Source organism: Sus scrofa, chromosome 2, assembly GCF_054392235.1.
Source record: "Sus scrofa isolate SSC_HxYL_T2T_F1_AM1 chromosome 2, Sscrofa_HxYL_maternal_Yorkshire_Landrace_v2.0, whole genome shotgun sequence".
In the NCBI taxonomy this organism is placed as follows: domain Eukaryota; kingdom Metazoa; phylum Chordata; class Mammalia; order Artiodactyla; family Suidae; genus Sus; species Sus scrofa.
In genome coordinates, this window is record NC_139384.1 from 47454359 (window position 1) to 47480801 (window position 26443).

Here is a 26443-nt window from a genome sequence, read left to right on the forward strand (position 1 = left end):
CAGAGCCACAGCAATGCAGGATCTGAGTCTCGTCTGTAACCTTCACCACAGCTCACGGCAACACCCGGTCCTTAACCCACTGAGCAAGGCCAGGGATCGAACCTGCATCCTCATGGATGCTGGTCGGTTTCATTAACCACTGAGCCACAACAGGAACTCCAAAACTAATAATTTTTAGAATTGTGAAGATTAGTTCACAGACAGATAATACTTGGAAACTTTATTGCCCTCTACCCAGACAAAAATAATATATGAATAGCATAATCACTTTAATTACATATACACAAAGATATAGATAGATATAGTACCAAATTTTATACCTGAGGGAAAATGCTTTATTTTCTGATACCTTTTAATTATTTATGGGAAAAGGCCATATAATAAACCTCATAGAAAATCTCAATAAATTTCCCAATCAAAAATTAATAAATACTACTTTCTCAAATCTCAATGCAAAACCTGGAACTGAATAAGTGAAGTATAGCTTTAAAAGCTAATTTAAATTTTTAAAAAATCTTCCATATAACTTTTGAGTCAAAGTGAAAACCAAAACAAAAATTATAGGCTATTTTAAATAAGAATTTCTATATCTCATATCATGCTTAAAGATGCTTAAAGATGAACTCGAACAAAATCACAGCATTACATAGTTTCATAATTTACTTATTAACACAATAAATATTTATTGAGGGCCAGTCATGTTCTATGGAGTTTTCCACACTCCGGGGATATAGAAAGGATGCATGAAACTTCCCTGATAGTGTTACATGCTGGTAGAAGGACACAGACAAAAAAAGAACAAATAATAAATATATAATGTTTTAGACAGTGATGACTTCTATTCAGTAAAGCTGAAGAAGATGATAGAGAATAATCTGAGAAGGAATGTAATGCTGTATATGGGGGTGAGGAAAGTCTTCTCCAAACAATTCAGCAGAGTTCTAGAGGAAGCGAGGGAATCAGGCATGCAGAGATTTGACGAACAGTATTTTAAGCAAAAGTAAATAAATAAAAATAAAGTGCAACTGAGGAAGCTGGGAGTAAAACAAGCAGCAGGTTAATTTGCAAGAGAGCAGAGGCATGATATGGGCCAGATCATGTAGTACCTCAGGCTCAGAGGGAACCAGTAAGTTGACTAAAAACACACAAAGAGAAGATTTAACTCCCTTCATTCAATAAATATTTATTGAGCGGGCATACTGATCCCTGTATACGGGATTCAACAATTAGCAAAAGAACCATACTCCTGCCCTTATGGAACTTACATTGTTTATAGGATGGGATACACATAATAAATTCAATAAAATATATATTATGATAGTAGATAATAAGTGGTAAAAGGTAAAAAGAGAAAAGCAAAGAAAGGGTTAGAGTAGGTTGGCAGAGTAAGGGACAATTTTAGAAAGGATAGCCAGGGTAGGCACATTTGAATACGTATCTGGAGGAGATAAGAACATTCTGCAAAGGTGTGCCAGCAGCCTTCACCTGGGTTGGCAGGGAACCTCACCCTGAAACCTCTGTCTTCTGCTGTTTCTTCAGATCATGGGCCTTCACCAGCTCAGAGTCATTCGCCATTGCAGCAAGGAGGCGCAGTCCTCCTCAGTGAGTGTAGCAGGATCAAAGCCACTCTCCAAAGCTGACCTAGGGAGGGGAAGCAAGCCTAACAGTGGCTCTGAGTCCTTGCCTACCCTCTTCTGAGGATAAGCAGGCAAGTTTCCTGGTTTCTGCCATTTCCTCTGAGGGTGTGGCTACCTCAGCTCTCAATGGACAGGGCATGAAGCCAGTGTCCATGAAAAAATGCACCACAAGTTATGCTCTGGGGTGACCTCAAAAAAGAGATTTGCTGGAGGTGGGTCATATAGGCTTGTGAAAGCTGATGGTTAGATATTCAGGAATATTATGAGCTTAGCACTAAATACAGCCATTATATTAAAATGATAACAATTTGAATAATAAAATTGTTTCGATTTAATGTAATTTGAATGAAGGTTAGAAATTAGATGTATAGATCACATGTCAGATTTAATAACAAATTTACTAGCAAAGTAGAATGCAAATTGGATACAATCCATTTCTTAAATCATGGTTAATATTGTTAAATAGGTTTGCTAAAAGTACAAATATTTGGTGAAAACAAAAAAAGCATGCTGTTAGGTCCAATAATTTATATGAAATTTACAATAATAAGTACTATATACCTTAAGTCTATTCATAAACTTTGCGTACACATATTTATCTCATAAAGTTTATGATAAACTTACAGGAGTCCAAGGCACTATCCATTGTGCTACAGAGCCACCTTATGATAAATTTATATACACATTTATATTACATTCTCATCAAGTGAGTGTGCTTGTTGGCAGGGCTGTCTTACCTCATTGGTGCTGTGTGGAACATGCCTGCCTGGTATAGGACTGTTGCGAGACATGTTTTTATAATATGTTCTTAGCTTCTTTGCTGAAAACTCCATCTTATCCTTCCCTCTTCCTTACTTTGTCCCGTCTTCCTGCTTGAGAAACACTCACGGTGATGGTGAATGACTTAAGCTTAAGAACAAAGACCTAAAGGCGTGGGTCAGCTGAATGAGGACATAATGCATTGGTCTAGGCACTCCGGACCTGGGCAGATTGGCATGCCATTTGCACAAGCATGATATGTCCTCTAAAGAATAAGAGAAAGAGGAACCTCAAGGCCAAGTGGTTTAGAGTGGTTGTTAACAGAAAATGCATTAGCAAAGAGAACCAAGGTACAAACCTAGGCACACAGGGTTGCCAAAAATAGGCATGCCATTTGCGGAAGCACAGTGAGGATTCTCTGAAATGCTATGCATAGATAGCTAACTCAAATGCTAATGATTCTTAAATGCCGAAAGTTTAGAGTAAAAGTTTAACCATTTACCAGCTAAGTGACTTTTAAAATAATAAAAGAACTTAAAAAAAAAACAAAAAAAAAACCTATATCCTGCACCTACAACCCCCTTTTCACTTGACTTAATCCTCAAGAGCACAATAAAAGCAGTGTGGTTTCTTGAGGCAGGGCTCTTGGTCCCTGAGACCTTGAGTCCCCCAGTTCCCACCTTTACTTAAAATAAATGTCTCTGTGTCTTGTTTTATGTTAACTTTCTTTCCTTAAGTTCCACAGCACCCGTTCTCTAGCCCCATCCTGCTGAGCTGGTCTTGGCACAGGACCAGGATGCTGAGGACCAGGAAGGGGGTAAACTTCCAGAAGCCCATGGTGCCCCTCTGCAAGGGAAGAACAATGTCACCACCTGTAGCAGTTCCAAGTTCATTGAGCCCACAGACCTGGGCTCTGCTCCTGCCTCTGCCTCCCACTCCCTGGCTTCCTGGCTTCAGGCTGCTTGTGTCCTTTCCTTTCACCATCATTTCCTCCTCAGCCAAGTGGACTGCTGGAAGATCCAGTGAGCCTGCAACATGCTTGGTTTAGCAAAGAAGCCTAGCAGGACAACTGGGTGAGGAGGTCTCCGTCCATAGCCCCCTGCCCAGCACACCCACACTCTCACCTTCAACCTGTTGGCCAGGATTCCTGAAGGATCAGGATCAGGATCTTTGTCATGCTTGAACTCTGTTCCAGCTGTGCCTTTTGTAGGTGGCAAGATCATGGGATAGTAACTTCTCTCTCCTCAATATATTCATCTTTGAAATGGGGATCATATTCTCCTCTTGAAGGAATGTTATCTTTAGTAACCATGTACCTGCTCTCCACCCAGGGAGAGACTGAGAAAAGTGTACAGGGGATTCTGTAAGATCGAAATCCATTTTCCCAATCCCCACCTCTGTGTGGATGCCTGGTGTCATGCTAGGTGGTCTACAAAGTGGGTAAGGAGGGGCTGGATGCCCTACTGGGCTTGAGCAGAGAAGTGCAAAGCTTAGGTGTTCCCCAAGCTTCCAAGCAGACCTTCAGCCCTCCTCCCCTACCATCTATCACCTGAATCTCTTCGACCTGACATAACCATTTGCCCAGCTGCCCCTTGCTTCCGGCTGCTGTTTGCCACGATGTTCCAGTGACCTATGATTCCAGCCCTGCACCCATATCTACCGCAGTTCAATCCTCTGCTAGAAATCCTGACAAGCTGGATGGTGCTGAAGAGTCCCTCAGAGTCAAATCCTCGCACTCACTTCCACTCATACTCTAACACAGGAACTCAGTACTCTCCTCAAACATGTATCCACTCCCAAACCGTAGGCACCCACAAAATGACATGCACACAAGAGCATCCAAATGGCATTCACTTTCAATTATGTTGCAAGATACATGCAATCGCTTGATTATGACCCACATCCACAAAACCTGCACCAACCCTAAATAGTACGCATGCTCATAGCCCCCAGTGCCCAGCGCATAGACCCTTCTAACTCCGCCCAACAGGTTTCTGGATCTTTCTGAGCTACTCTCCTAAGCACTCCTGGAAGGTCTGAGGTCCTGGCTTGCTCTCCTGAGTGGATAGAGTGCAGGAAAGGAATCTTCTCACTCTCCCCAGGATCACTGTGTCTGAGCACACAACACTGCCATGGGAGACCTCTGGCGCGGCAAGCACTGCAACAGCATCAGGGACCGGGTGAGGGCAGCAAGGACCCCAACTAAGTGGTTTCCCCAGGCAGAGCTGAGACTAAACCACACTGCCGTGAATGTGACCAGGGCCACGGGTCTGAACCCAAGACCTCAGTGTCCAGGAGCCTCGGTGTACCCTTCACACGCCTGCCTTGCAGCATATCTCCTCCCATTGACAGCGTAGCCTCTGGACTCAGAACATGGAACTTAGAAGGCCCCCTTATTCAACTCTTCTCCTTCTTCACCCCTTGGACGGCACTGCAGTAAAGTCATAAACTCCTGGGACCAGGGAACTTGGTGCTTGAATCTCGCTCGGACAGACTGACAAGCAGGTGGGGGACTGAGGGAACGGAATAACTGGCTGGTAGATGGCAGGTGCGCCGGGCATGGGGCCAAGAAAGGCGAGCCTAGAAAGAGAATGGTTCAGGATGGTGGATCACAGGTGCCATGCATCCTGGATTCTAGAAGCAGAAATCAGGAGCTGAGACCCAGACCAGGGTTTGTGCTTTCAGTTGTTAGGGTCCTGAGCCCTGGCCTAGGCTTTCCATGAAGAGTTTCAACACCAAACAGGTTAACGTGGCGTAGCAGATACTGTGTGGCGTGTAAATTGGGATCTGCCCCTTAAGACTGTGGTAGATAAGGCTTTAAAACTCAAGCGGGGGAGTTCCCATTGTGGCTTAATGGAAATGAACCGGACTAATATCCTCATCCCTGGCCTTGCTCAATGGGTTAAGGATCCAGTGTTGCCGGGAGCTGTGGTGTAGGTTACAGATGTGGCTGCATCTGGCCAGTGCTGTGGCTGTGGCATTGGCAGTTCCACCCCTAGCCTGGGAGCTTCTATACACCATGGGGTGCTGCCCTAAAAAAAATTTTTTTTAATTAAAAAAAATTAAACTCAGGGGCAAAACATTTTTGCCAAAATAATATCCAAGACTCAAGGTTTCTGACCTATCAGTCATCTGAAATTATTTGTAATTATGTGTGTCTGGGGATCATCTTTTTCTATTGGGAGAACCACAGCTTTGAACAGTGCAAAGGTGACTGCCCAGTGGTTAAGAAATGACTCCTTTAGAAGACAAATTTGTAACCATGTCACTTTGTGGTCTCAGAACTCTACCCTTGGCTGCCACTTGTGCCTTACACGTTCAAAACCAACATTCATTCCTCACTCAGAAATCTTTGGCACCTGCAAAGGGCTGGTGCTGTGAGGCAGGAATCGGGGTCTGCCCCCAGAGGGTGCTAACTTAGCCTCCAGCAGTTTTAAGCTTTACTTGAACTGAGTCTTAAAAAGATAGAGAGGGACTGAGATTAATTCAGACCTTAAGAACTCTGAATTTCTTTTCTTTTCTTTTTGGCCAGCCCCCTGCCCCTCCCATGCCATGCGGAAGTTTTCATCCAGGGATGGAAACCTCCCTACAGTTGTGACTTGAGAGTTGCAGCAATACCTGATCCTTAACCCACTTTGTCACACAGGAACTTCCGGTACTCTGATTTTCTAAGCAGTCCTGGTGCTGAGCTGGGGTCCAGGATTTAAAATCGGTCTTTTTGGGCACTTAACCAATGTTTGTTGAATGAGTAGAAATTAATTTACTCTGGCAATTTCACCAGCCAATCTCCTGACATTACAAGGCTCCAATCCCATTTTGCAGAAAAATCCAGACCTAGTTAGATAGTGTAGCTTTCTGCTTGGATTCTGTAGTTCTGAATGTTAATACTGCATTCATAATCCTAGAATTTTCTGTGTCACTTAGAGTCAGTTTCCTGATAGAAGTTTCCAGGTATGAGACAGGGAAATAAAATAAGAGTTATCTGCAGAAAACTGACTTTAAATATAAAGACATATACAGATTAAAAGTAAGTAGGTAGAGAAAAATTATACCATGCTAACAAAGGAAAGCAGAGTAGCTATATTAATTTCAGATGGATCAGACTTCAAGGAAAGTTATCAGGGATAAAGAAGGACATTACATAATATAATAGGATCATTCTCCAAGAAGACGTAGTACTCTTTAATATGCTTGTGCCTAAAAACAGAGCAACAGAATATGTAAGGCAAAAACTGATAGAACTGCAAGGAGAAATTGATGAATCCACTACATAGCTGAAGACTTCAGCACCCCTCTGTCAGAAATGGAAGAATCTAGCAGGCACAAAAATCACAAAGGACATAGTTGAACTCAATAACACCATCAGTCAACTGGATATAATTGACATCCATAGACTACTTTTACAATAGCAGAATACACCATTTTTTCAGCTCACATGGAACATTCACCAAGATAGACCACAAATCTGGTTTGTTGTTGTTGTTGTTGTTTTAGGGCTGCACCCATGGCATATGGAGGTTCCCAGACCAGGGGTCCAATCTGAGCTACAGCTGCCAGCCACAGCCACAGCCATGCCAGATCTGAGCCACGTCTGTGACCTACACCACAGCTCACAGCAATGCCAGATCCTTAACCCACTGAGTGAGGCCAGGGATCAAACCCGCATCCTCATGGCTCCTAGTCAGATTCACTTCCTCTGTGCCACAGTGGGAACTCCCTTAAATCTTAAATTTGAAAGAATAGATCCTTTTGGAATAACCATATGGAATTAAACTAAAAATTAGTAACTGAAAGATCCTGGTAACAAATTTTGGCAGGGAAAGTTAATAATGGAGGATGTACATGAGTGGAGGCAGGAGGTATGCAGGATTCTCTGCACCTTCCTCCCAGTTTTGCTGTGAATCTAAGATTGCACTAAAAACAAAGTAATTTTTAAAAAATTGTACTGTGTAAAGAAATGGAGAAGCCAAAGCTTTCCATCAGTGGTCTGTGCCCACAGGTCTTTGGAAACATTGGAGGAGGGGAACACTGATGATTAATTAATACCTTAGAGATTAAATTATCTGAAAAACATTGCATGTATGGTAAGAAAATTATCTAAAAATCATGTTGGGAGTTCCCTGGCAGCTCAGTGGGTTAAGGATCCAGTGTTGTCATTGCTGTGGCTCAGGTTCAGTCCCTGGCCTGGGAACTCCTACATGATGCAGACACAGCCAAAAAAATCATATTGAAATAGGACAGAGCAAAAATAATTAATAATAAAACTACAAACAACTGAGTTCCAGCTCTGTATCAAGCCCTATGTATTTGGTCTCTCTCAAACTCTCAGCTATTTAATAAGATAGGTACCATCTTTGTTTTATAGGTGATGAAATGGTAAGAGAATTTGGCTTGAATCGATTATATTTTCAGTGATGGCTGAGATGATGGAACGTGGTTTATGTGTCGCACATCAGATAAAGGGTCTGGTCCTCTGGACATGAAGCTGAATCTGAGGAGAACATGGGCACATCCTCCTGCTTTGGGATAATGTGATATGTAGTTAGAGGCTCAGGGACCAGACATGAATTATTTATCAATTCCTGTACCAGCATCTAGGAGATGGACAATTTTGCAACAGGAAAATGTTGCTGCTGCCGCTTAAGTAAATTGCTAAAGAATAAAACCAACACAGAACCATAGCAAGATTCATAAAATAACAATATTAAATGCTTCAAAGTTCAAAGAAACAAAAATCCAATAACTTACCTTCTTAAGCTGGCATTATGCATTGTTTCACCTTGTCTGAAGTTGTGGTTGTTTCAGTAGTGTTTTGTTCTGCCAGTGGAGGCAGTGAGGAAAGGGGAAGTAGAAAGAGTGCTGGGATTCAGGGTTCTGATTCCTACCCCTAACCCTAAACTGCGTGACTTTGATAAATTCATTTGGACCTCTATTTCCACATTTGTCAAACAAATTTCTTAGATTGACAGGTTTTGAACTTTCTTTCTAATTCTGATGTTCTAAATGTGCTATCAACTTCGTGGCGTCTTTATAGTACCTATATTTAACACCAGCATTCTCACTCTTTGGCTTCCACCACTTGCCCTGGGAGGTACCCTTGACCTCTGAAAAACCAGCTGAAGTGGGTCAACATGAAGGAGTAAAGAAAATCGTTCTATTAAGTGATGCAATCAGAACAGGCTCCTCTTTCCACCTGCTGCTCAATAGGAAGAGGGAAGGATTTTCAAAAATAGATAGAAGAGGAGGGCAGATACCTTGCCCTTGTATCCCTGACGCTAAAAGATGCGATAGTGCCCTCTGAGATGGGAGAGAGAGCTTGCCATTTGGCCTGGCAGTACCATAATTTTCCCTTCATAAAAATAGGTCTACAACTGACTCCTGGGCTTTGCCTGGACACCATGCTTTATCCAAGTTATCAGCAGAAGCTTTGGAATGTGGAGGCTTGGTGAGTTCACCAGGAGCCCAAGGCACATGTCTCATTGAGCCTGACAAAGAAAGGAAATGAATAAGACCTGTCTTCTAAGAATGATTATGGTCTCTTAGGAAGATGAGGCTCACACAAATAATTCTACAACCAACAAGGACCTGTTGTATAGCACAGGGAACTATACTCACTATTTTGTAATAACCAATAAAGAAAAAGAATCTGGAAAAAATATATGTATAATTGAATTACTTTGCACCTGAAACTAATATGACATTGTAAGTCAACTATATATATACTTCAATTAAAAAAATAAATAAATAGGAGTCCCATCACGGTGCAGCAGAAACGAATCCAACTAGGAGCCATGAGGTTGTGGGTTCGATCCCTGACCTTGCTCAATGGGTTAAGGACCTGGCATTGCTGTGAGCTGTGGTATAGGCCGGCAGCTGTAGCTCAGATTGGACCCCTAGCCTGGGAACCTCCATATGCTAAGGGTGCAGCCCTAAAATAAAATAAAATAATTTTTTAAAAATTGAAGATAATAAAGGAGAATAAGCACTACTATTCTATTTGCTGCTATAGCAAATTATCACTATTCAGTAGCATAAAACAATATACATTTATAAACTTACACTTCTGTGGCTAGAAGTCCAACTTCCATGCCTGGTCTCACTGTGAGAAAATCTTGGCAGGCATGTGTCCTTTCTGGAGGTTCTAGAGGAGAATCCACTTCCTTCCCATTCCCCAGTTCTAGTGGCCACCCACGTTCCTCAGCTCCCGGCTCCCTCTCTCCCTTTCAGAACCAGTAATGGCGAGTTGAGTTCTTCTCATATCACCTCAGTCCGACCTCCTCTTCTTCTTCTCTCTTCCTGCTTGTGATTTTATTGGGCTCACCTGGGAGATCCAGGCTCCTCTCTCTCTCTCTCAAGGTCCTCAATTGAATCATACCTTCAAGTGTCTTTTGCCAGGTAAAGTAACAGATTTGCATTTCCCAAGGATTAGGATGTGGACAGGTGGGGGAGGGAGTTCTTATTCTACCTACCATGAGAAGTAAGCTCTGGGCTGATTGGCAAGGGCAGTGAGTGCTGGGGCTTGGAGAAGGAGACTGCTGTGGGCTGGAGCACTCAGCAAGCCTCCCAGAGCAGGTGGGCCCGAGGCAGGAGGTGGCTAAATAGAGGAGAAGTAACAGAGTCCCTGAAAAAGGGGTGCTTCTAATGGGTGTGGGTCTGGGGGTGAGGAGACAACTCTTTATATCAGCTGCCATCCTCTGTACCTCTGCTGTAGGGACTGGAGCCCCCAGAATACAGCCTGTGTGGCTGACTGCTTTCCCTCCTCCTCAGGCAGCTGTGTTTAGGAATCACGAAATCTCCAGTATCAGATATTCTTCCTTCAGCAGCTTGCAATTTATTTGTGTCCTTCAGTATTCCTGTTCATGGAGTTCCCGTCATTGCTCAGCAGTTACGAATTCAACTAGCGTCCATGAGAATGCAGGTTCAATCCCTGGCCTTGCTCAGTGGATTAAGAATCTGGCGTTGCCAAGCAGATACAGCTTGGATGTGGTGTTGCTGTGGCTGTGGTGTAGGCCAGCAGCTACAGCTCAAATTCGACCCCTAGCCTGGGAACCTCCATATGCCGTGGGTGCAGCCCTAAAAAGCCAAAAAAAGAAAGGAAAAAAAAATTCTTCTTCATATGTGCTCTAGAGAAAGAGGAGTTATTGAGCAAACTGGTGTTACATTTGATGAAACTCCAATAAAGGTGAGAAATGGACTGCATTGTATCACACATCTCCAGGCTTTGACAGGTTAGTATGATGCAATAAAATCCTAAAGTTGTTGTTTGGACTTTGAGCCCCAGGCTGTAGAGGCCTCTGTTAGACTCCTTTGACAATAACCAAACAATACGGCTTTTAATTAAGGATTAGTTTAAAACCCACGTGAGGAGTTCCCGTCATGGCGCAGTGGTTAACGAATCCAACTAGGAACCATGAGGTTTCGGGTTTGGTCCCTGCCCTTGCTCAGTGGGTTAACGATCCGGCGTTGCTGTGAGCTGTGGTGTAGGTTGCAGACAGGGCTCGGATCCCACGTTGCTGTGGCTCTGGCATAGGCCAGGGGCTACAGCTCCGATTAGACCCCTAGCCTGGGAACCTCCATATGCTGCGGGAGCGGCCCAAAGAAATAGCAAAAAGACGAAAAAAAGAAAAAAAGAAAAAAAAAACCCACATGAAAAATCCTACTTTATATTTTAACCTGTATCCAGTATTTAATGCTGCACACAGGTTCGGCAGGCTAAACAGGGAATTGCTACAACATGGAAGATGCACATGAGCCCTGGGATTTCCCAGTAGCTGAGCTTTGGGAAACTTTCTAATAAGCCCCTTTTCCCAAGCGACAATGTGATGCATATTCAGGCATTCGGCTTGAGGAGTTCTGATATAGGATTCCCTGAGCCCTCAGTGGGACACACCAACTGCCCTAAGAGCCTAGAACCAATGATACAGTGTCAGTGGACCTCAAGTTAGGTAGGGAATGAGAAAGGCAGAAGGAAGGAATGCGATATTGTGAATGTGGGAGTTTCCTAATCTCTTTTGGAAAATAAGAGGGCCTAGCTTCTTTTCCTATAGTGTGGAGGTGACTTGTCCTAGGAACTGTTTTAATTTTTTTTTTTTTTCCTTTTTTGGCCACCCCGCAGCACATGGAGTTCCTGGGCCAGGGATCAGATCCGAGCTGCAGTTGTGACCTACACTGCATCTGAGGCAACTCCAGATCCTTAACCCATTGTGCCAGGCCAAGGATCAAACCTGTGTCCTAGTGCTCCAGAGAGGATTGCATAGTGGGAACTCCTAATATACTTTTTAAATCTTTTAATCATTTGTGGGAAAGGATCACATGATAAATATCATAGAAAATCTCAGTAAAGATCCAAATCAAAAATTAATAAATACTACTTTCTCAAATCTCAATGCAAAACCTGGAACTGAATAAGTGAAGTATGGTTTTAAAAGCTAATTTAAATTTTTAAAAAATCTTCCATATAACTTTTGAGTCAAAGTGAAAACCAAAACAAAAATTATAGGCTATTTTAAATAAGAATTTCTATATCTCATATCATGCTTAAAGATGCTTAAAGATGAACTCGAACAAAATCACAGCATTACATAGTTTCATAATTTACTTATTAACACAATAAATATTTATTGAGGGCCAGTCATGTTCTATGGAGTTTTCCACACTCCGGGGATATAGAAAGGATGCATGAAACTTCCCTGATAGTGTTACATGCTGGTAGAAGGACACAGACAAAAAAAGAACAAATAATAAATATATAATGTTTTAGACAGTGATGACTTCTATTCAGTAAAGCTGAAGAAGATGATAGAGAATAATCTGAGAAGGAATGTAATGCTGTATATGGGGGTGAGGAAAGTCTTCTCCAAACAATTCAGCAGAGTTCTAGAGGAAGCGAGGGAATCAGGCATGCAGAGATTTGACGAACAGTATTTTAAGCAAAAGTAAATAAATAAAAATAAATAAGTGCAACTGAGGAAGCTGGGAGTAAAACAAGCAGCAGGTTGATTTGCAAAAGAGAGCAGAGACATGATATGGGCCAGATCATGTAGTACTTCAGACCCAAAGAGAACCAGAGGGTTGACTACAAACACAAGAGAGATGACTCAGAAGTTCCCTTGTGGTGCAGCAGGTTAAGGACCCAGCATTGCCACAGCTGTGATGCAGGTTGCACCTGCGGTGTGGATTCAGTTCCTGGCCCAGGAACGTCCCCGTGCCAGGGGTGCAGCCAAAAAAAAAAAAGAAGAAGAAGAAGAAGAATACTTAACTTCCTTCATTCAATAAATATTTATTGAGAGCTGCCTTAACTGTTCCCTGGGTAGGGGAACAAACTGTTCCCTGGGTAGGGGATTCAGCAATGAACAAAAGAGCCATATTCCTGCCCAAATGGAACTTACATTGTTCACAGGATGGGATACACATAATTAATTAAATGAATAAAATATGTATTATGATAGTAGGTAATAAGTAGTAAAGAGGTAAAAAGAAAAAAGCAAAGAAAGGATTATGGTGGATTGGCAGATAAAGTACAGTATCAAAAAGGATAGCTAGGCTAGGTGATATTTCAATAAATATCTGGAGGATTTGGAGCATGGGGTAAAGGCATTTTTCAGAGTGCTACCAGCAGGTGCAAATACTTGAGGGGATTGGTGTTGGAGGATATGAAATAAGGGGTAGTAAGAAGGCCAGTGTGAGGGAGAGGTAGACTGTGAGACCAGGCAGTAGTGAAACTAGTAGGGAGAGGAGAGGAAGGGAGGGCGAATTTTGACCTTGTAATCCATTGCAACACTCCAGTTGTTTACTCCGGGAGATGGGGCATCGATGGAGTTTTCTATATCTAAGGGAGACATGTCTGATCTACCTTTGCAACTAAGGTTGGGCTGCTGTGTGAGTACAGACTGCATGGAAGCAAGGGTCATAACTGTATGTGCTTCTGAGGAAATAATGGAGTCAGTAGGTAACAGGGGACAACTTTTCCAACTAAAGAATCCCACTAAACTGTCCACCAGTAACACTGGCTTCCCAGTTGCCTTGGAAATCACAGTCAGGAGCTGGTAACCGTATTTCCAGCAGATGCCAGGGATGTTGACACCATGAAATTACTACCTTGAATAAGCCTTTTACACTCTTATGACATCCCAGATTCTTTCCAATACTGAGTGTTTCAGATTCCAGAGCATGTATCACCTCAATCTCCCCTACTTATAATATGCAGGGGGTTTTGTCTGTTCTGTTCATTGCTCTATACCTGGAGCTCAAATAGTGTCAAACATATAGCAGACATTCAATTCCTATGTGTTTGTTTTTGTTTTTGATTTTTAGGGTCACACCTGTGGCACATGGAGGTTCCCAGGCTAGGGGTCACATCGGAGCTGCAGCTGCCGGCCTACGCCACAGCCACAGCAACACGGGATCTGAGCCATTTCTTCGACCTACACCACAGCTCATGGCAACACCAGATCTTTAACCCACTGAGTGAGGCCAGGGATCGAATCTGCAACCTCATGGTTCCTAGTCTGATTCATTTCCACTGCGCCACAACAGGAACTCCCCAATTACTATTTGTTAAATACAGGAATGTCTCTGTTAAAGTTATTGCAGGACCCTAAGCAACACACTTTCCTTCTCTGCAACTTAGTAAAAAGTTGGATTGGATGGCATCTGAGGACCTTTCCAGGTCTGCCCGTCTTTGGTCCCCTTTGAGACTGGGAGTCATTGTTCTGAAGGGCTTTACAGGCTATGGGGTGTATGACAGGATACTGTTAGGGAGGAAAGGCAGGGATGGGTTAGGGAAAACCTGAGTCAAGGAGAGGAGAACAAATAGCTTCTGAGGTTGGGGGCCAGGGAACTCTCCAAAAATAAATGTGAATGTCTCTCTCTCTCTCTTTTTTTAATCCATTTTGTAATTTTATTGAAATACAACTTACGTAAGTAAAATCTGGACCTTTTAAGTGTGCAGTTGTCCCGCAGTATCCACGGGGTTCTAGGCAGATACCAAAATGCACAAATACTCAAGTCCCTTATAAAAAATGGTGGACTATTTGCATATAACTTATGTACATCCTCCTGCATACTTTAAATCAACTCTAGATTATTTATTAATAACTAGTACAGTATAAACATTATGTAAATAGTTACTCACATATGGCAAATTGAAATTTTGCTTTTTGGAACTTTCTGGAATTTTTTCCCCAAAAATTTCATTCTGCAGTTGGTTAAATCCACAGATGTGGAACCCATGGTTATGGAGAGCCAACTATTGAATGTCTCTTTGAGTTGCAGAGGGTTCTAATCCCAGTAAGAGTGTTTCACTGAGGATATAGGATACCGAGGACCCACACCAAGCATATTATTGCCTCATTTGAACCAGCTGGTCAACAAAGTGTTCACAGATCCCTGAGGTTCTCATGGGGAAAAGTGCATAAATAGCAGCAGGGACTCTTTCTAAGTGTATTTAAAATATATTTTTTATCTTAAGTGAACAAATGAGAACATTAAATGAATATTTTCCCTTGAGACTCACCATTGCTCGGCATCCCCAGACACCCACAAGGCAATGAATTCATGTGACCCTGAGGTTTAGCAGAGCTGCCCCCACCAACAGGTTGGCTGACAGGGGCCAGATTTGCTACCATTAAACCTAATGAGACATGCATCATATTATAGAATCATATACACAAAAGATGCACACAAGGTAACTGCATTGATGCATTGATTTTATTTTGCATTTAGTTTTAGTTTATTTCAAGGAAAAGAGTGTTTTCAGTTTCCAGAAGCATGCATACATGGATGTCTTCCATGCTATTTTTTAGTAGGTTGCTTTCATTGTAAATTAAACGAAGTAGAGTTCAGAGTCATAGTAACCTAGGAGGGAAAAAAGTAACAGAATGTTATTAATTCTTAGTTAACAGGCTCTTGTCATATGTTATACTAATTAATTTTTATATTGAGGATACTATTGTTGCCTTCAAGTTACAAGGAGAAGCTGAGGCTCAGAGGCATACTTGCCTATGGTCACAGTTAGTGGAAGACAGACACAGTATTTGAATCCGAGTCTATGCTCCAAGTTCATAACATTGTAAGGTATGCTCCAAAAGGGTAGGGTCATTACCTTTCAAATTCTAATGCTAGAGCTGGACCCCAATTAATACCCAGGGAACAGTGTTTTAAGTAAACAGGGTCTATATTTCCTGGCAGATGATGTCAGTGTCACAGGGAGAGACTGGAGAAACAGAGAGAAAGAGCCCAATGTTTCAGTTATAGGGATTATCAGTCCTTTCTCCAGACACTGGTGTGGGCACCTTGCCATGTGGAGGTTTTACCCCCATGCGCTCACAGAGGGTTAGGGTGTGGAATGCACCCCTGCAATACCCAGTCCTCTGTCCTCCCACCCAAAGGTACAAAAAGGGCAGTCACCTTCCTCCTGGAATCATCCCACTGCTCAGATCCAAAAGTTCCTGCGGCGCCCACCAAAGACTTTGAAGCCCATCTTGGTGGGCAACAGGTTGCTCCTCACCATGCTCCCAGATCTGCTGAGCAAGCCCACCAGCCGATGGGTCATGCAGGTGGCAGTGTTGCAGGATCTCTTCTGGACACTGATGCTGATTTGTGGGATGAAGAAAGAAAAGGCCCGTCAGTGAGAGGTTGAGTGCAGGTGCTGTACGACAGAATCGTCATGGAAGACTACTGCCTTGAGAGGACCAGTGAACCTTGAGTATTTCTGCTAGAAAAGGTCATCACAGCAGAAAATCCTAGGCCGTCAGGGGAAATGCCATAATCATCCCACAGACATGTCCGGGGGGGTCAGAAAACTCAAAAGTGACTTTAAAATATGCCTTCCTGGGCCTGACCAGAGGAAGAAAGGGATGCCCTGTTGTCCTTGGGCAGGGAACCTTACCCGGAGCCCTGTGCCCTCTGCTTCTGCATCTCACGGGCCTTCATCTGCTCATAGTCATTCACCATTGCAGCCAAAAGGAGGCGTGATTCCTCCTCAGAGAGGGTAGCAGGATCAAAAGGGCTCCCAAAGGCAGACCTAAGGAGGGGAAGCAAGCCTAAAAACAGGTTCTGATCTCCTGCCTGCCCCTCCCCAGGATAAACAGCCAGGTTGCCTGGTTTCTGATAGTTTGAATGGGAAAATAATTTTAGCTTAATGCAGTTTGAATGAAGGTGAAAAATGAGATGTGTAGATCCCATATCAGATTTAATAACAAATTTACTAGCAAAGTATTTGGCAAATTGGATACAATCCATTTCTTAAATTATGGTAATATGAACATATACGTGTGCTAAAGGTACAAATATTTGATGAAAACAAAAAAGCATGCTGTGAGGTTTGATAAGTTATATAAAATTTACAATCATGAGTACTGTATATCTTATGTCTATTTACAAACTTTGTGTACACATAAAGCTTATGATAAACTTATAGGAGCGCAAGGCACTATCCATTGTTCTACAGAGCCACCTTATAATAAATTTATATACACGTTTATATTACATTCTCATCAAGTGAGTGTGCTTGTTGGCAGGGCTGTCTTACCTCATTGGTGCTGTGTGGAACATGCCTGCCTGGTACAGGACCAGGATGCTGAGAACCAGGAAGGGCGGAAATTTCCAGAAGCCCATGGTGCCCCTCTGCAAGGGAAGAACAATGTCACCACCTGTAGCAGTTCCAAGTTCATTGAGCCCACAGACCTGGGCTCTGCTCCTGCCTCTGCCTCCAACTCCCTGGCTTCCTGGCTTCAGGCTGCTCGTGTCCTTTCCTTTCACCATCATTTCCTCCTCAGCCAAGTGGACTGCTGGAAGATCCAGTGAGCCTGCAACATGTTTGGTTTAGCAAAGAAGCCTAGCAGGACAACTGGGTGAGGAGGTCTCCGTCCATAGCCCCCTGCCCAGCACACCCACACTCTCACCTTCAACCTGTTGGCCGGGACTCCTGGAGGACAGACTCGCAGTACCTGTCACCACAGCTTTTCCCATAGTGCAACCCATCAGCATCTCTCCTGATGCCTGATTTTTGCTTATACCTGGCTGGGGGGAAGGGGAGTTGGGAGGACATATCTCTGCAGTTGGAATCCCTGAGAAACTGAAGAACCAAATTTTACTGTCCAGCTGCTCCATACTCTAGCTCCATACTCTAGCACCCTGTAAGAAACAAGCTGGTACAGCCTTAAATTGGGACCCAAGATTAAATGGGGTGGCGGTGCGGGAGGGGGAGTTCCCAGAACCTTCAACTGGGGCTTGCGTTTAATAGCTACTTTCCCCTCAGTCATTGCACCTATTTGCCACCCATTTGCACTGTCCCAGGTCCCGACCCCATTTCCAGCGATCCTTGTAGGTAAGAGGAGATGGGATCCATGAAAGTTTCTTCTGCTCAAAGCTATTCCTGCATCCTCCTCTCCCTGAAGTGCCTGGAGAGCTCCAAAATCCCAACACGGACCTAAGCACGTCTGCTGCGGGGACAAGACTGGAGCCCAGCTCAGCTCAGGAAGAGTAGAGCAGGGAATCCCCGAACTGAGACCATCCAGAGTTACCTGTGAAAGGAGCCTAGAATGAATTGCGCAGTAAGGCATATTACAGGATGAAGAGACCCAGAGAGAAGTGGACAGGAACTTTGAGACGGGAAAAGAGATCAGCTAAGAAAATCCAATGGAGAGAGAGGGAAGGGAGGAGAGGGAGAGAGAAACAGAACCACAGCTTAGCAGGAATCTCCGGGCTTACCGGGCAGCAGGAACCAGGTGGACTGGAGCAGAGGAGGGAGCAGAGGCAGCAGCGTTGGCGTCAGGCGATGGCACTGTGGAAGAAGCGGCAGAGACACTTGAGGTGGGTAGTGCCTCTAACCCTTCCCCGCACCAGCAGCTGCTCTTATTCCCGCCGCTCTGAATCTGGGGTGGTCCCAGAGCTCCAGGCAACCAATGAGAGGAAAGATCCTGAGCCCCAGGATTGTGTCACTACTTGCGTCCAGAACCTGGAGCATCCAACAGGACCACCCCACTTGTATTTGCATTGAGGTCATTGATGGCGGGGGTGGGAGGGGGTGGGGAGGTTGGTGGGCACCAACGAAAAACACACGCAAAGTGAGCAGGAATTTAAGGACAGTTTGACGTCATGGTAAACTTTACCTGTTCGGTTTCGCAGGCTCACATCCCTCTCCATCCCCAGCTATGTGATCTTTGTAGAGCAGAGTCCAGCATTACAAGGCATCCCCGGTCCCCTAAGACTACCATGTCCAAGTGCGGTTTGGGAGGTTAATGCGCAGCAGGTTGATGATTCTGTGCCCAAGCAGGGGGTCTGATTCAGGCAGCTGGAATCAAGCACAGGAAGGCAGGATTTGTGGGAAACAAGAGGCAGGATCACAGTCTTTGTCACACGGAAACTTTGTTCCAGCTGTGCCTTTTCTAGGTAGTAAGATCATCGGGCTAGTGTCTTCTAGCACCTCAATATATTAATTTTTGAAACGGGGCATCATATTCCCGTCTTCAAGGAGTGGTATCATTAGTAGCCATGTACCTGCTCTCCACCCAGGGAGGGATCGAGAAGAGCTTACCAGGGAAGTGCAGAGGGGATTCTGTGCGATCGCGATCCATTTGCCCAATCCCCACCTCTGTGCGGATGTCTGGAGTCGCGCTGGGTGGTCGGTCCACCATATGGGGAAAGATGGTGCCCTACTGGGCTTGGGCAGGGACGTGCACGGCATAGATGCTTCCCAAGCCGCCAAGCCGACCTCCAGCCCCACTCCTCCAGCCCCACCATTCATCATCTAAGCCCATCAATGTCCCAGAACCATTTGCCCAGCTGCCCCTTGCTTCCGGCTGCTGTTTGCCAAGATGTTCCAGTGACCTGTGATTCCAGCCCTGTGCCCACATCTACCCCAATCCAGTTCGGATGCTGCCCAGGATCACCGTGTCTGAGCACACAGCGATAAACCGCAGCAGCCTGTACAGACCCTCCAGCGCGGCAAACGCTGCAACAGCATCGGGGGCCGGTGGAGGGCAGCAAGGACCCCAGTTAAGTGGTTCCCCCAGGCAGAGCCGAAATTAAACCGAACTCTGCCATGAGTGTGACCCGAGCCACAGGTCCGAACCTGAGCCTTCTCTATATCTTCCCGCACACCTGCCTCGCGGCACATCTGTTCCCCTTGCCGGTTTGTGCTCTCTGGACTCGGAACATCTCATTTACAAGATACCCTTATTCAACTTTTCTCCTTCTTCGCAAGAGAATAAAATATTGGGGCTAGGGAATCGGGTGCTTGCATCTCGCTCTCCTCAGGATAGACAGCGGATCGGGAGACCAAGGGAACGGAAAAACTGGTTCATAGAGGTCAGGTGCACTCCAGGATGAAGGCAAGGTGAGAAAGAGAAGAGTTCAGGATGGCGGACTGCTCGGGCTCCGTAAATCCTGGTTTCTTCTACAAGCAAAAATTGGGTGCACAGACCAGAGCAGGGTTTGGGGGTTCAGCACTATAATTATAAGTACTCGGCTAGGCTTTCCGTGAGGATTTAGTTCCAAGACCAAGTTCGCTAACTCGGGGTAACAGATGCGGTGCTGCATGTAAATTGGACTCTGCTACTTAAGACTGTGATAGGTGAGGCTTCAAAACTCAGGCGCAAAACACTTTTGCAAAATAAAATCCAAAACCTGAGATTTCCGACCTATCAATCTTCTGAAATCATTTGTAAGTATGTGTGTCTGGGGACGTCTTTTTTCATTGGAAGAACCACAGCTTTAATCAGTGCAAAGGTGGCTGCACTATGGCTAAGAAACAACTCCTTTAGAAGACAAATTTGTGACTATGTTAATTTGTAGGCTCAGCATTCTACCCTTGGCTGCCACTTGTGCCTTTCCTGTTCAAAGCCAACATTCATTCCTCACTCAGAAATCTTTGGCGCCTACACACAAAGGGCTGGGGATGAGAGGCAGGAATCAGGGTCTGCCCCCAGAGGGTGCTAACTTAGCCTCCAGCAGTTTTAAGCTTTACTTGGAAAGAAAAGCCAGTCTCTCCAGTGAGGGAGGGGCTGAGATGAACTCCTTCCTCAAGTCCTCTGACTTTCCAAGAAGTCCTGGCTCTGAGCTGCGGGTAAGTTTACAAAACAACATCTTTTCTTTAGCACTTAGCACCATGTTTTGCACATGAGGTGGCACTCGCCCAATGTTTGTTGAATGAATGTGAATGGAAATTCATTTCCTCTGGCAGATTCACCAAGGCAGTCTCCCTGCTATGAGAGGGCTCTAACTACAGCCTGCAGAGCATTTGGACCTAGTTAGGTAGAACAGGATTTGCTTGGAGCACAAAAGTACCCTTTCTAAATTCTAGGGTTCACTAGTCTGAGTTACAGAACCAGTCTCCTCTGCGCCCATCCCTGATTTACCAAGTGCACTCGAAATTTTAGACCTTCAGCAAGTACCGATTACTTGTATTGCACGCAGCCCTCCCTGAAACTTCTTAGGACTGAAGCACTAAAAGGTACTGAGGTAAAAGTTCCATGACTAGCTGGCACTTGACTGTACAATCTTATTTCATTATGTTTAAACCTCAAAATTAGCATTAGGTAGCCACAATCTAGTGTGGAAAAAAAAATTACACCTCCTGATAAACTCTGAAGGCTATGTTATTTCCCTTCTTTTAAATGAAATTCTTGTGCTTATTATAAAAAAAAAATTTCTAAAAGATGATTTCTCAGAGTGTACTGGAGACCCATATCTGTCTGAAAATTCTTAAAAATTTTTTTCCATTTTCTTCCAGATCTTAGGGGAAAAGCTTTCAGTTTTCCACCCTGGATTATGGTGTTGGTGTTGGTTTTTCATATATAGTTGTATTGTGCTGAGGCAGTCTCCTTCTATATCTAGTTTTTGTTTTTAATCCTGAAAAGGTATTGAATTTTACCAAATAATTTTCTGTATCAGTGGAAATAATCAGGTGTGTTTTTCCCTACATTCCATTATTGTGATATAACACTTTGATCAATTTTCATATTTTGAATCATCCTTGCATTCCAGAAGTTCATCCCACTTGGTCATGTTGCGGGATCCTTTTAATACGCTTCTGAATTCAATTCCCTAGCATACTGTTGAGGGTTTCCACATCCATGTCATAAAGGATTTTGTCTGTAGGGGTTTTCTCCTTGCAGAATCTTTCTCCAACTTTGGTATCAGAGTAATGTTGGCCTGCCTCATAGAATAGGTTAGGGTGTGTCCTTTCTCTTCAGGTTTTTGGAAATGTTTGACAAGGATTGGTATTCGTTTTCTTTAAATGTCTGGTACTATTCACCAATGAGGCCATCGTATCCAGGGCTTTTCTTTGTTGGAAGATTTTGGATTAATGCTTCATTCTCCTTCCTAGTCATAGGTGTATTTGAATTTTCTATTTCTTCATCCTTCCATCTTGGTAGGTCTTCTGTTTCTAGGTATTTGTCCATTTTATCTAGAACATCCAACTTTGTGTACACTTATTCATTGTACCTGTTATTATTCTTTTTATGTCTATAGGCTTGGTAGTAATGTCCCCTCTGCCATTTCTGATTCAGGAATTTGAGTCTTCTCTTTTTTAACTTGTCCCTCTATCTAATACATTGTCACTTATGTCGATGCTTTTGAAAAACCTTCTCTGGTGTCTCGCTAACCTCTATCCTTTACCACTCCTCTATCCTTTGTTATTGCTTCCTTCTCATAGGTTTGAGTTTAATTTGTTCTTTTTTTGGTGTAAGTTGTAAAAAGTTGGGATGTTGATATGAGATCTTTTTGATTTTTAATGGAAGCATTTAAGGCTTTAGCATTGCTTTCGCAACATCCCCTAAGTTTGGTATGTTGTATTTTCATTTTAAGTCATCTGTAAATGTTTTCTAATTTCTGACTATGACATCATCGTTGATCCGTTTTTTTGTTTGTTTGTTTGTTTGTTTCAAAGTGTGGTTTCATTTCCACAAGTTTGTGATTTGTTTTTGCCGTTACTGATTTCTAACATTATTCTGTTGTGATTGGGGAAGATACTTCTTATGGTATCTGTCTTTTGATCTATTGAGATTTAATTGGTGGCTTAACTTACGGTGTGTCCCAGAAAATGTCCATGTGCACTTGAGAAGAAGGTGTATGCTATTGTTGCTGGGGAGAAAACTCTCTCAATGCCTGTTAGATCTTGATGGTTTATTGCATTAAGTACTCTTATTTCCTTGCTGATCTTCTGTCTGATGGTCTAGCCATTATTGGGAGTGGGATATGAAGTCTTCAATTAGTGTTGTAGAACTGTCGATTTCTACCATCCATTCTGTAAGCTTTTGCTTCATCTAGTTTGCTGATCTGATAGTAAGTATGTAACTGTTTATAATTATTATATCTTCTTGCTCTACTAAGCTTTTTATTGCAATGTAACATCTTATTTGTGTCTTGTAACTTTTTTTGATTTAAAGTCTATTTTCTCTGCTATTAGGATAGCCGTGCTTGCTCTCTTTTGGTTACGATTTGCATGGAATATCTTTTTTTATCCTTTTACCGTTAACACACTTGTGTCTTTAGATCTAAAGGGAGTCTTCTATAGCTAGCATGTAGGTTAATCATGTGTCTGTCCTTTCTGCTAATCCTTGTCTTCTGACTGGGGAGCTTAATCCATTTATCTTGAAGGTAATTGCTGATAAGGAGAAACTTACTTCTTTTTATTTCACTATTTGTTTTCTGTGTGCCTTAGAGTTTTTCTTTCCCTTGTTTCCTACATTACTGCTTTCTTTTCTGTTAACTTCGTTTTGTATTATATATTTAAATGCCTTTCTCATTTCCTTTTTTTGGAATTCTATGGCTATTTTCTTTGTGTCTGCCATAGGGATTACCTTTAATATCCTCAAGCTGTACACTCTAATCTGAATATATACCTGGAAAACCTCAATAACATACAAAAACTTAGCTCCTTTGCATCCCTGTCCCCACCCCTTTCAGCTGGTGATATGACAGAATTATATCCTTACACATTTTGTGCCCCAAGGCATTAGTTCCTATGCTGAGGCTCAACCTCAGGTATAAACTTAAGGTCTTCTCAGGTCTCTTCTGAATTTTTCCTTGTGCAGGAGTGGTCACTTTCTAATTTCGCCTCTATATGCAGCATTTTTAAAAATTTTTAACCTTTTTTTAAGTTTACTTTTTAATTTTTTTTAAGTTCCTGGGCCAGGGATTGAACCTGCACCACCACAGTGATCTGAGCCACTGCAGTGACAACTGCTAGAACCTTCACTTGCTAGGACACAGCAGGACTTCCTCCAGTTGTTTTTGAATAGCCTACCCTTCACTATGTTTTTTTTCCATGGGCAAAAGAGAAAACTGAAGAGGAGAAAAATTGGGCACTGGTCCTTAAATCTTCTGGCAGTTATTTTAGGCAGAGAAGAGCCTGCTAGGATGAGAGGAGGTGCAACCACGATGCCTCTCAGACCCACGTCCTTGCCTAAACCTCTGGGATAAAACTAGTGGTCAGCAGTCAGATCACAGATCCCTGATACCTGGAGGACAAGGTCCTTTTGGTCCACTCTGGCTTTCATTGCAATTTTCAGACCAAGTCTTCCCTTTGGAGTTGCAAGCCTTCAGCAGACTCCAGAGTTCTAAAGTGATGACATAAGACAGCTTTACCAGCACAGCTGTTGGCTGTGAGGGGAGACAGATACCCAAAGTATTTGTCTTGTTTTACTGGCCTTTTCCCCTTAACCTACGGTCCTCAAGGTTCATCCTTTTACAGTATATGTCAGAATTTCCTTCCTATTTAAGGCTGAATAGTATTCCATGGTGTGTGTGGGGGGGCTGTGTGTGTGTGTGTTTGTTTTTGCTTATCCGTTCATCAACTGATGGACATCTGGGTAGCAGCTTCCATGTTTTGGCTATTGTGAATAATACTACTATATAAATGAGTGTACAAATATCTCTTTGAGGCCTTGTTTTCAGTTCTTTTGGTTGTATATCCAGAAGCAGAAATACTAGATCATATGTTAAATATATTTTTAATTTTTTGATAAACTGTCCTACTGTTTTCCACAACTGTATGTTTTCACTTTCTGCCTATACATGTATATGCATTTGCATTTATATGGTGCATCAACAGCATACCATGGTTCCAATTTCTCCATGTTTTTGCCAACATTTTTTATTTTCTGGGTTTTGTTTGCTTGTTTGCCATGCCTGAGGCATGTATAAGTTCCCCAGCCAGGGCTCTAACCCGCACCACAGCGGTAACAAGAGACACGCAGTAACAATACTGGATCTTTAACCTACTGCACCATAGTGGGAACTCCATCTTTCTGTGTTTTTTTGTGTGTTTGTTTGTTTTTATAACAGCCATCCTAAAGGGTATTAGCTGTATCTCATTGTACATTTGAATTGCTTTTTCCTAATGACTGGTGAGGTTATGAGTCTTTTCATGTGCTTATTTGCCATTTCGGGATCTTCTTTGGTGAAATGTCTACTCAGATTCTTGATTCTTAGAATTTCTTTATATATGTGTGGATATTATTCCCTTATCAGATATATGATTTACAAATATTTTGTCCTATTCATGGAATTGCCATTTCTGTTGACAGTTTCTATTGATTAAGAAATTTTTCAATTTTATTAATTCAAATTTGTCCATATTTTCTTTTCTTACCTATAGCTCTTGTATTATATTCAAAAAATAATATCAGGAGTTCCCATTGTGGTGCAGTGGTCAACAAATCCGAGTAGGAACCATGAGGTTGCGAGTTGGATCCCTGGCCTTGCTCAGTGGGTTAAGGATCCAGCGTTGCCATGAGCTGTGGTGTAGGTAGCAGAGGCAGCTCGGATCCCGCGTTGCTGTGGCTCTGGTGTAGGCCTGTGCCTACGGCTCCGATTAGACCCCTAGCCTGGGAATCTCCATATGCCGCGGAAGCGGCCCTAGAAAAGGCATAAAGACCAAAAATAATAATAATAATATCAAATTCAATATCAAAAGGCTTTGTGTTATGTTTTCTTCTAAGAGATCTATCCCTCTAGGTCTTACATTTAGGTCTTTGAGCCATTTTGAGCTAATTTTTGTACACAGTGTTAAGTCTAGGCTCCAACTTCATTCTTTTGCATGTGGACATCCAGCTTTCCCAACACCATTTGTTGAAAAGTCTGTCCTTTCCTTACTGAATGATCTTGGCCTCCTTGTCAAAAATCATTTGACCATACATATATAATGGTTTATTTCTGGGCTAAATCATTGCTCTATATGACTGTCCTTTTGCCAGTTCCACATGTTTTGATTAAGGTAGATTTGTAGGAGGTTCTTTAAAAAGTGACATTTTATATTTTTGAGGGCCATGCCTGTAGCATGGAGAAGTTCCCAGGCCAGGGATTGAACCCACACCACACTAGTGACCTGAGCCTCAGTAGTGACAATGCTGGATCCTTAACCACTAGGTCCCCAGGGAACTCTGACATTTTAAGATTTTTATAAATTGAGGTATATTTGACAGGTAACATTAGATTGGTTTCTCATGATTTTGATATTTTTATATATTGCAAAATGATCACCACAATAAGTCTACTTCACATCTACCACAAACTATAGTTAGAAATTTGTGTGTGTGTGGTTAGACTTTTAAGATCTACTCTCTTAGCCACTTTCAAATATGCAATATGGCATTTTAACCATAGTCAACATGCTGTATATTACATCTTCATGACTTTGTTTATTTCAGAATTGGAAGTTTGTAGTTTTGACCCCTTGCACTCACTTTTCCCACCCTCCACCTCCTCCCCTCTGGCAACTATCAATATGTTTTCTGTATCTGTGAGCTCTGACTGATTTCACTTAACATAATGCCCTCAATGTTCATCCCTGTTGTCACAAATGGCAAAATCTCATTCCTTTTTATCACTGAATAATATACATACGTATATATTTGTGCATGTATTTTCTTTTTTTGTCTCTACACAATCAAAACTCCTATTCCCTCAAGACAACTATCTGTACACATTTGTCCTTCAGCATTTCTGAGTTTAATTCATGTGATGGAATTAAACTGATGTAACATGTTAACCCTACAGTAAATAACCCGCAGGTTGAAGTAAGTGGATTTTTTTTAATT

General features: G+C 42.8%; 2 protein-coding genes across 15 annotated transcripts in view; both read right to left on the bottom strand.

Annotated features, from left to right (window-relative positions):
- INSC (INSC spindle orientation adaptor protein) overlaps positions 1-26443 on the bottom strand; it is an 864422-nt gene that overhangs the window by 456602 nt on the left and 381377 nt on the right. The window lies entirely within an intron of this gene.
- The window catches only part of LOC396563 (calcitonin-related polypeptide beta), a 51247-nt gene continuing 39890 nt past the window's right edge, over positions 15087-26443 (bottom strand). For 8 of the 14 annotated variants that reach the window (XM_021080195.2, XM_021080183.2, XM_085009594.1 and 5 more), the window contains 7 exons: positions 18509-18690; positions 18108-18180; positions 17300-17920; positions 16927-17203; positions 16285-16419; positions 15804-15988; positions 15087-15251 (listed from right to left, as the gene is read on the bottom strand). In XM_021080195.2, the coding sequence (XP_020935854.1) occupies positions 15829-15988; positions 16285-16419; positions 16927-17203; positions 17300-17507 (780 nt within the window). In that variant the 5' untranslated portion in view covers positions 17508-17920; positions 18108-18180; positions 18509-18690 and the 3' untranslated portion in view covers positions 15087-15251; positions 15804-15828. 14 annotated transcript variants of the gene reach the window in all.